The sequence below is a fragment of the Neodiprion virginianus genome, chromosome 4 (genome assembly GCF_021901495.1).
Source record: "Neodiprion virginianus isolate iyNeoVirg1 chromosome 4, iyNeoVirg1.1, whole genome shotgun sequence".
Lineage (NCBI taxonomy): Eukaryota > Metazoa > Arthropoda > Insecta > Hymenoptera > Diprionidae > Neodiprion > Neodiprion virginianus.
In genome coordinates, this window is record NC_060880.1 from 29,013,551 (window position 1) to 29,024,650 (window position 11,100).

Sequence of the window (11,100 nt, forward strand, 5' to 3'; positions counted from 1 at the left end):
CTGCGCCAAGCGCCAACGAGCTTTACCCGACGACATTGTCTCCTTTTGCACGGCTGTTGCACCCCTTGCGAAACAGAGTGCTTTCCGCTTTCCACGCTGGCGAACAGTCCAGAAAAGTCAACTACATACGGTGGCTTTATAGTACTAGGCTGTTGCGTGTTTTATATATAAAGTTCTCTGCAAATGAAACCCTCCATTTACCGTCAGGTTGGTTCGGTATTTTTCTTCTCTTCATTTTTGTCTTCGAATGTATTTTAATCGTCGGATCTGACGTCATTTTTCGTATTTAGTTTACATTCTTTTCAACGGTAGCGGTTCGAGAATATTAAAATACTGTCCGTCGTCCACATACTCACAATTCTGAACGTGTATTTACATACTTGCAAAATTCAACAGCCAAAATTTGCCTCTCAGAACGAGTAAAAATGCGCGTAGTGTATAATTTTACTCTCATCCTTTTTATCATCACCATGGAATACTAAATATTTTACAACAACATGGAAAGCACGTCGGGGGCGTGGTGAAATTTCACTTGAAAATGAGAGAAAAGGAATGTGTACACAGAAAAAACACGGTATGGTGCTTTCAACCTATTTCCCGGACGTAAAAGAACGTGAACCGTTTACCTCCAACCGGTTGTTTTTCCTTGAGCTGAATTGCTCACCAGCGTGATCTACCGAGCGCGGTAACAATTACTGCACAAAAATGACTCGCCTGTCGGACGAGGCGAAGCGTCGTTCCACTTTTCATTAGTGGACCGAGCCCGCGAAATCACCGACTCCTGATGCCGTGGCCAACTACAGATTGCTGGACTTAGGGCTCGTCTTCCCTCGGCTATCATCCCTCACTTAGTTCCTCAGGATTGTGGAGACTGCGGACAGTAAAAATCTTTATTTCCCGGTGAGCAGTCAGGAGAGAAAAATTCCTCTCTCGCAGTGCAAAGCGAGGATTTTGATGTACGCTATTAAAACCATACCGTGGTCAGAAACTGGCGACCAATAATAACTGGGTGCAACCCGTCTACAGATCCGTAAAATTGTTCACGAATACTGTGACCGGAGTGCGTTACATTTCAGCAACAAATAATCCGGGGGTCAAAGTCGATAACTCAAGCGAACCGTGGTGGAGGCTCCATCTGCGGACGTGCCGAAGCTGAATATCGGTGGGTGTAATATACTTGACATACCTATACGTATATCGACGCGTGTCTGACTTGCGCGGAATTGACGCGAACGGTAAGACGGAGGATAACAGCGTCGTAGACCTGTCAAATTCTCTCTCAAGACACGAGGTGACTACTCGAACTTAATAAGCGCGTAATTGAATGTGAATGACAATATTCGTCTGGCGAATGATCACTCGGATGGATGGACAAATATATGGATGTATCTTGCGAGCGTGTTGGGACCGCGTCTAGCCTGCAATTACAGTTGACTGTCAATTTCAATTGACAATCGCGATGCTCACTCTGCGTGATGTCTGGTGCTTAGGGTAACTTATTTCCGCGTGAAATATTTCGAGTAATTCTACTTTGTGAACATCTGTGTTATCTGTGAGTATATCTTATTTGGCCTTAGGCCATTGTGTGAAGGTCAGGTACATTTCTGAATCTTCCTGTTCTGTATGCTAATGTGAATTGTAACCAAGAATCTTGACGGTATTTTTATGAATTTTCATACCGTAGTTATTTGAATATGTAGAAAAACAAAATGAGGATTGGAGGATGAGATATGGTCTGAAATAAAGTAATCAAAACACTCGATTGAGCCAAGAAAATTATTGCAATTTATTGGCTCGCAGGGGAAAAGCCACTGAAGCATAAAAACCCCTTATTATCTAGTAATAAGGTCGTGCCAAGAGTGTATGAGGTGTGAGTGTAGGATCAATGGTTTTGTCTCGCATGCGGAGAGCTGCCGTGAAATTCAGAGGCTTAAAGGCGTGAATCTATGGAGGTTCGTTCGACTGGCGAGAACCTAGTGTTTTTAATTGGGGAGGAGAGGAACAGAGACTCAACTAAGAAGATCGGAAAATGAGAATACCTAAGATGATCCGCGGCGATGTTATCGTTACCGTAGACTCGATCAGACTGAGAGCTCCGAGCCTCAACTCCCGGTTGTTTATCGCTGTTCATCCAACGATCAGCGCCATCTTTCGCGATTAACGACGATCCACCCCCGCGATCGCGCCTAAACTTGCCGCGGCTTGCTGGTAGTGGTAGAGATTCCGAGTATCAGACGGGGTAGAAAGCGTACGCGGACATGGGAAAGGAAAGGATAAGTTCGGTCTAAACAGCCGCAGTGATTCTACACAAATACCTACGTGGAACGATGAATGTACAATATTTCAGCCGCAGCATAATGAAATCAAGTTGTACGGTTTGAAACGTCTATGTCATGCATTGATTCACAAGTCTCTCTATACTTGTCAATAAACAGTAATTTGAGTTCCGGCAGCACGGGGAACAATTTGAGCTTTTCAGACACGACTGTTTGCGGCGAGATTTCATCCGTAATAGAAGCTTTCTGTAGTAATAATTCCTGCTCAGCACGGAGCCATCGCGCCATCAAACGGCCGCGAATCGTCAAAACGACGAGCGGACCTCAACGGGCAAGAATATTCGAGGAGTACTTTAGTGGAGATAGGAGACGCAGCGAGGGTTACGACTTGGCGAGAGTAGGTTGCCCACCATAGCCGTGGGTATGGGTCCCCATGCAGTGCTTTCTCCTTTTTCTTCCTTCTTTCTACCCGGCTGTAAAACCCTCGTCATAAACCTCGAGCTCAGTCAAACGAATTCCCCCGTTCTGCCCCTTCATCACCCTCTGGGCAGCTTTTATTTCTTTTCCGTCTATTATTTAAGTATTTCATCGGTTTAAACGGAGCCACGCAATATTTCTTCCATTTTACGCGTCGGGGGTTGATAAATGTATAGATATACCGTTTATAGTATGACAAACTACAAATGCAGCGAGAAATTTCCTCGTGTCTGACGATCAAGCTTTATACCACTGACATTTGCGGTCTCAAATTCAATAACACCGCGGCTAGGCTTAAGTACATTAAAACCGATCTTTCCACCAGACAAAGCTGCCTCATTACGCGGCTGGTTGTAGGACTCTACATATAAGACAATCCGCCTATTGATTGAGCTTTCAACCTACGCGTAGAAAAACTACCTTATGATGTGGATGACTGGCTTGTATTCATGAGCCTGATGTCCCGTTCTTGCGTACAAGCAATTCGAAATCATAGTCCGCGAAGGATTTACAGGGTAAATATATGATCTAGAACCGGTTACCTCCAATTTGCGGGACTGACACGCTCTTTTCGCGTATTTAAATCACACCCTGCCAACAAACGTCAGCCAAACACATTCCGCTAATATACAAGGGTTAAATGTGGGTTAGACAAACATTATTCTTACCACCGGAGTTCGGGTCGCGGTCTCTCCCCGACACGTCACAGACACGTGGCTACGACGGCATGTGGTGGTTATTTCATGCTCAGCTGACACCGGCGCGTCCCGGATGCTGGGCTCAGTTGACACCAACGCCAGGGGCCTCGGCTACGCGGTGTTCCAGCGTCCGATGGCCTTCGCCAGATTTTTCACCCCCTGACTCGACTGCTCGCTTCCGAGCGTTCCGTACGTTCGCAACTCCTCTGTTTACACCGTGTAATAACGATCTGACGAAAAATAGGTACTTCCACTCTTGGACTCTTCTCACGTGATATTGCCACTTTGCATGGCAAGTTCGTGTACCGTGAGAACATGTATTATACATGCCACGTGTCTCTCCAGCCGCTGGATACTCCTTGATACTTTGATATATGTTCGTAATATGTCCCGCTCGAAGCAGCAATCGAGGGGCTTACCACTCTCATAATGACTGTCCCAAGTATGACACCATTGCATATGTATTTCACATATTACATAGTTATTACACTGGTATTACATGTATGGCATAGGGATTACAATAGTATTGCATGTATTGCATAAGTATCCCATAAGTATTGCACGTATTCCACAGATAGTGCACAAGTATTACATACGTATTGCATATGTATTACACATAGTATTACATGAATTACATGACCATTGCATGACTATTGCATACTAATTATACAACTATTACAAGACTATTACATGACTATTATATATTTATATAGATACACATTATATTACTGTAAGATGAGTATTTCTCAGTATACCTATTAACAATGGTTTTTGTCTCACTGTCATTAATTGCATCCCTGAAGTCTTGCTTGAATTACATTAAATAGTTTATTGCAACTATTTTTTTATAACCTCTTTTACCCTCTAAATTTCATAATAAAATTTGCAAATCAACCTTTAAATATAGTAAAGAATAATTCAACGCAACCATAATTTATATATTATAATAATATTCTCTGTATATTTATGCTAATAGTACTCTGGAGAGGTTAACGATACATAATTATATATATTTTTTAGCAATTGAGACGATCTTCAATTAACTTTTAAATCACAGCGTACTCTAACAAATCAGAATCACTGAATACATGATGACGTCTTCGGTCAATTTTCGGGTTGCTCAGAATTAGCTTTATTTGATCTCCTGTTACATAACTTGTATCGTCCACATCTGGAAAAACGAATATGGAGCTCGACGAATTCGTCACTTTTCGCATGAATTTGACTTCATAATCTTCCTCGCAATCTCTGTCTCTTGATTGGATACTTTTAACAACGCCGATGTAGTATTTTTTGGTTTTTTTGGTGAGAAATTCGATCAGCACAAAATTTCCGATATTTGCATCTTTACCTGAAAATTCAAAACGTTGTAACCAGACGTGCAATGATTTCAAATGAAATTTTTTCACAGCAGTATTACCTTGGAGTGAAGTTGTAGGAATAATCTCGAGGATTAGTTTCAAAACTAAATCCGAATAAAAAATATGCCCATCAACTATCTGTGGTGTTGGTAAAGTTCGCATATATCCAGAAATGCATTTGTAATCATGTGACCCCACTGGTGCCGGACGGAGACTAGAACTTATTAATCTATACCAGGTACATAGTACGCCAATACTTTCATTATTGACGTCAGCGCTTAATCTGGAGTATTCTCTTTGTGGGTCTGTTTTTCCAGTTAGATAGACGAATCCAAGAACAAGGCCTACTCTGTATTTCGTTTCTGCCTCAGTGTCTTCTCTAAAAAGCATCCATGTCCCTATACTTATTTCCGGATTCTCTTCGACAGTATTTGATCTAGTAGCTGATTCCTAGAAAAACAATAACATTATACGGAGAACCAAGAAGTTGAAAATTAACACTTTTTGTAGTCATCACAACGACAGGATGTGCCAATGATGGAATCTAAAAAATTTATGAGGTTGAAGTTCGTAACGTTAACGTAACGACACATTATTTGAAAAAAAACTATGTTTTTCAACTTCGTAATTGCTTTACAGAGGCTGTAGTTCTGATGTGGGTTGACTTTGCTTGATTCAAGCCACTATTTATTGATTACTGCATTTCTAAAAAATTCTAAAGTTGCAAAATGGCGATTTTCTTCAAATTGTATCGTCTCGTTAACGTTACGAACTTCAACCTCCTAAAAATTTAGAATCTCAACCAATTGCCGCATAAATTATACAACTCTATTCGTTGGGGTTATACATTTACCATAGAATAATGCTGCATTATATTTTTTTTCTAGGTGTAGGTAGGACATTTTCCGCAGTATTTTAATGAGTCTGGGTCATAAGGAAAGATATTCATTACTTATTTAGGAAGAGTTAATATCAAGCTAATAAGTACCTTCTTGGACAAATGCGGCAGTTCGATTTCTCGTACTCTCTGAAGTCTGTCGCTACTTAAACGGTGCTTGGTTTTATTAAGCAGCCAACAAATGGACGATTTTCTAACGACGTATTCGGCTTGCGACGAATCACGCACGACTGCAAATGGACTCGTTTCATTTAGTTGAACTGTTTGGGTGGAGTAATTTTTGAGTTCCAAAGTTCCTGTTACAGACTGCAACGTAATCATATCATGTTCAAGTTCTGCAGATATAGTGTCTTCATTTGCGCTCTCCGTTTCCTCGCTGATTTCTTCGCTGTCAGATTCGTCGTCTGAGTCTAGTTGAATAGACTTTGCAGAAAAAGGCAGTGTACATAAGATATTGTTGAAAAATATACCAAGGTTCCCGAGATCTTCAATAGCTCGACATTTCGCGTCTTCAACGGTTTTCTGTATTTCTTGATTAGAAGGTAGTGGATATGTGTTGACATTGATTACACTTTTTCTCTCCCTAAATCTTGGAAATATAATATTTTCTGACTCTTCGATGATGATTTCATTTTGTACTTGAATTCTATTGAGACGATGAATGATGTCCATCATGCTGCAGTTGACAATAGTCGAGTACGTGGATGACATTGAACGGACTTGTCGGAAAAAGCTTTCACATGGTTGACTACTATATAAAGATGGCAGGAAGAGTTCTGGTTGGTCCGAATCTCTCAGGCGTATGATGACGTCAATAAGCGTATGAGCATTTATTTCAATGCATGTGTAACAGTTGGAAGTTATAAAATTTTTGCCCAAAGTGTAACTGTCATTTGCCGAAATCCATGCACGCCACATCCTTAAACAAAACACAGAATACCAGATGCTAAATATTCTTTCCAACGGCGTTAATTCAGAATCGATGTATGAAACTACGGTGTTATGTAGTATTTTCAAATACTGACATGTTCCTTCGCTGCCAGGTACTGTATCATTGAGTAATTTTCTGACATTTTCTTGACATATTTTTTGAACAGAAGGGAAATTCATTTTATCCTTTGGGTCCAAGTCAGAATAAGTTATCTGGTGTTTGTCTTTAGATTGTGACTGTATCAATAGTTTCAGGTGACTAACAGTCGCTATATTGTTTCCCATCGGCAGAACAATTGAGTTTTTGATGAAGCGATTTCTTAGCTTTGTACCAATGTGTACAGTATCCTGGCAAACAAAGTACTCACTGCAAAATTCACTGTTGAACCATGTCCAATTTTCTTTACCAAAGAGTAAATCAAGATTCGAAATACCTATTTGGCTTTCAATCCTCATCGCTTTTAACAATCTTGGATCACCATCCGAAGAAAATCCTAATACTCTTATTCCGAATTGCTGACATTGTTCGTAAATAAATTGGAATCTGTTAAGCACGTGTTCGGCTGTGAATTTATTGTCGGTTCCAAATATGCACAGACAAAATGACGCCGCATTTTTTTGTAAAGGCTGTGCCATAATTGTGTACGCCAAAGAAGCAATTGGAATATTTTGCATCGTTTCTTCCATTACTTTTGGTGACGTTGCCATGAAAGATTTGCACTTAGGCATTCCATTTTTATCTGTTGGTAATACCAACCCAATTAATTGGTTAGTTTTTGGGTCATATTGCACGGTGCCAGTAATACGCGTCGCATCTTCGCTTACCCATATGACTAGAGGCAGGTCGGCCTTGATTAAGTAATTTTTCAATTCCTGCAATCGAAGCTGCCCTTCAATGATGTCTGGTCCGTTTTCTAACAAATACCGACTGACAGATGAGGGGGATGGTAGAGGCAAGTTCGCGCATAACGTTTCGTACGACAATCTTCCACCAATCATGAAAATATACGATGCAAACTTTTTCACTGTGCAATCGTATCTGTTCCCGCAAGATTCGGCCTGACTTTGTTTGTCAGAAATTCTCATCAATTTTCGTACTAACAAGTTACTTTTACTGTTTTCATTGACTGTTGGACAAGACTTCGTTAATTTTTTCGATGCCGATTGTGCTAATAAATTTTTCACGCAATCCTTTAATTCTGCATTATATTTCAACAGCAATTCCATTTCGTTCAATGTTGGAAAATAATATGGAATCGTTCTCTCTGTAGTAATACTCTTCACTCTTTGTCGGTAGGATTTGTCACTTCTAGTTCTTAGATCTTTTTTAATTTTTTTTTCACAGTCGGAACTTTTTGTATCTATAGTCTTAGTATTTTTGGTATTACTAGTCAATGGGGTTGATAGAATTTTCTCGGAACAAAGAACCCCTTTTACATTATTCCGAGGTTGAATTCCCCCTGTAACTCATCATTTGTACTTTCAACTATCACAGCTTGTGATCTAACATCCGATTCATCATTTGGCTTGTCACGTGCAGATACTTCGAGTTCTTCATCGCTTTCAATTCGATTTTTCGACCGTTTAGTAGGTTTCGCTTCCGTTTCGTCATCACTCTCAATTTCTCTAGTAATATGCCTTTTTCCCCTGCTTTTTTCAATTTTAATAATATCCCTTCTTATTTCAACGGGTGTGACTAATTTCACGTCTTCGATAATTCTTGGTAAATTTTGGCCGAGCTTCTGGTTCTTGTTTGCGATACTGTCGCTCAAACTAGCATTTGTATTCCAGTTATCATTGTCATTGGTGCCTTTATCGAATACATCCGTAATAAGTGGTTGAACCTCGGGTTGAACCTTTTTACAACTAGAAGTAAAAGCTGTAGTGTTAGCGACGACGTTTTTGAGAACATTTGCTGTATTTTTTTCCGCCTGACCCGATTTTGTATCAATTTTATTGCTATTGTTATGCTTGCGAGGAAATAAATTTTCCTTCGAATTTTCCACAGGGTTCAAAGTCAAATGTTTTTCCTTTACGTGCTTCATAAAATTTTGACATACCCAACGAGTTTTCCTCGGTACTGATTTCCCGTATTCGGCTTTATGCGCGGTAATTTTAGTTTTACACAGGCAACACGATATTTTCCCCGAATAGGTAATTTCTTCGTCAACGTCTTCTTTGACAGATACCTCTATATACCGATTTTTAGGGCTTTCTAAATAATCTTTGAAGGTTTCTTCACCATCTGGTTGCTTAGAAAACCAATTTTTAATGAGCATGTATAATTGATCTTCTTCACTCAATAAGTCCTGTGATTTTCGTGACTGTGGATCTGATTTTTTTCCCGATACAGCTTTTAGCGTTTCCTTGGTTTCTTTTTTTGCTTTGATGTTAGTTAATTTTTCATTAATATCCTGTTCGGCCGTAGCAAAATGGTTCAACCCCTTTTCTATAATATACTTCTGAATTTCGAAGAGGCAAAACCTATGTCCTCGTAGTATGCGGAATTGTTCAGGTGTATTACTGTAGATACCGAAGAAGTCTGATTTTGTGTAACCATCTTCGCCTAACAATCCCAGCATGTCAGTTTGGGCAAATTTCTCCATTTCTAGAAAGGCTTCGCTTGAAAGGTTTTTCAGAGCGGCCGCTGAATCGAAACCCAGACAGGTGAGGAGATGCTTCAGGTACAACGGTGGATCAACTCCAAGTTCCTTCCTAATTACGACCCAAAACTTTTGTTCTTTAACATTTCCAGCGATGGTCTTCGCCATACTCTCCTTTTCTGCCTTGCTCGCTGATTCCTCCATGCCTAACTCCAAGCTAGTTTTAGATCAAACATCACAGTTACCTGCTGACATTGTGAATGTCAACTAGAGTGATTGATTCCAAAATATAGTACAATTTGTGACACTTCTGGAATGAACAATGAGTAAGGAACCAGGACAAACTGATAGAGATCTGATTTCTTAGAACTTTCAACGAAATCGTATGTTTTCATGAAGTCAATTGAAAAACGCATAATTATTGAATCTATTTGGAATTTAATTGAAATAATTGATAGTGTGTCACAATTTTTGAGCACTTGTAGATGATTCTGTCCTGCACTATGCGACAGTTAGGATTTTTCTTTTATTTTTCATTTCATAAATTGGTAGGTGGTAAAAAAATTAGGTCATATTCTTTCTTTTCTCTTGGATTGACGCAAACTTAGAAGCAATACAACGGATCGGAAATTACAACAATATCACGTCACCCATGCTAAGGTATATTTACTTATATTTATATAACAAAAACCGCTGAAATTCAATTGCCTGTAACTTTTGTACAGGTCAGCAAGAAATAATTGAATATTTGCCAGATCTAAGCGACAGATTAAATTAAGTACGTACCTTTCCGTCATTCACGTGTTGTAGCCGGCAGACTCACACAATCAAGTCGAGAAATAACGGTCCATAGGTTATACAAACAGTTGCCAATACGAATTTCAAGGTTATGTCACGAATCCGGTAAACACTGTAAAGCGCATGCGCTTGGTACTGCGCGCGCAGGTATTACATGACTATTACATGCTGTATTACACAGGTATTTCATGGTATTTCATGACTATTGCAACCACCATTACATAATATTACACGACTATTACATGGTATTTGCATGATATTGCATGACTATTACAGGGTATTACATAACTATCGCACAGTATTACACGGCGTTACACTACTATTGCATGATATTACACGAATATTTCATGGTATTGTACTGAGATTACATACCATTGCATGGACATTACATTTGCAGCTGTCCCAACTATTACATGAGTGATAAACCCCTCGGCAGCAATACTACATTTCGAAATGAGGAATCTGTCTTCACTTAATAACCATTCCGACAAATTTTCCGTATCATACTAATGCCGAATCATATTGTTAAAATATTTCTCATCGCGGAATCATACGTGGAAGGGTGAAGGGTACAAATTCTGACTTCTATCAGAAGTCAGCATAGAAATACCGAAATTACATCGCGATGATGCTACCATGGGGTGAAGGAAACTTGAGAATGTAATGGCGCCTGGTGCACCATGGCGTCCGCAAATGCTGCTCTGCCGCAACCATGCGTCGGTACAGCTCGCGGCATAGTTGAGGGTCACAACTCGCGGCAAAGTTCGTATAATGGAAGTATATATGTAACTGCGTCGTTGACTGCGACCGCTAATACCAGTAAAATGACCTCCTATTACACCGGATGCATGCAGAGCTGCAGAGCCGTTTATACTGCAGCATTCATTGGCTTACGCGGTACATGTTTTTCTTTTGTTAAACGCAGAACGATTTACCCGTCACAGAATTCGCGGGGGCTTAAATTATTGAACGATTCTACCCCGCGGCACCATGAGCATGTTGTTCTATCCAGCGTATATGTAAACCAAGCCCACGCTGCTTTCCGTTGCAGATATTTAT

General features: G+C 40.0%; 1 protein-coding gene across 4 annotated transcripts; it reads right to left on the minus strand.

The window, feature by feature from the left end:
• Positions 1-3,881: 3,881 nt before the first annotated feature.
• LOC124303376 (uncharacterized) lies at positions 3,882-10,468 on the minus strand. 4 transcript variants are annotated; one of them, XM_046760503.1, is made up of 4 exons: positions 10,030-10,468; positions 5,801-9,460; positions 4,872-5,262; positions 3,882-4,802 (listed from the first exon to the last, which is right to left on the minus strand). In XM_046760503.1, the coding sequence occupies exons 2-4, from the start codon at positions 7,865-7,867 to the stop codon at positions 4,498-4,500; spliced, it is 2,763 nt and encodes a 920-aa protein (XP_046616459.1). In that variant the 5' UTR covers positions 7,868-9,460; positions 10,030-10,468; the 3' UTR covers positions 3,882-4,497. The 4 variants fall into 4 exon arrangements, with proteins under 4 accessions (XP_046616459.1, XP_046616460.1, XP_046616458.1 ...); XM_046760504.1 differs by lacking the exon at positions 10,030-10,468 and having other exon boundaries at positions 5,801-6,629; positions 7,075-7,198; XM_046760502.1 differs by having other exon boundaries at positions 5,801-10,468.
• Between the last annotated feature and the right edge of the window lie 632 nt (positions 10,469-11,100).

Excerpts from the sequence above, each read along its gene's own strand:
- LOC124303376 (XM_046760503.1), bottom strand. The coding sequence starts at position 7,867 with ATGGAATTGCTGTTGAAATATAATGCAGAATTAAAGGATTGCGTGAAA. Across the intron at positions 5,263-5,800 it reads TGCCGCATTTGTCCAAGAAG|GAATCAGCTACTAGATCAAA; the intron begins GTACTTATTAGC and ends TTGTTTTTCTAG. Across the intron at positions 4,803-4,871 it reads TCCTACAACTTCACTCCAAG|GTAAAGATGCAAATATCGGA; the intron begins GTAATACTGCTG and ends TTGAATTTTCAG.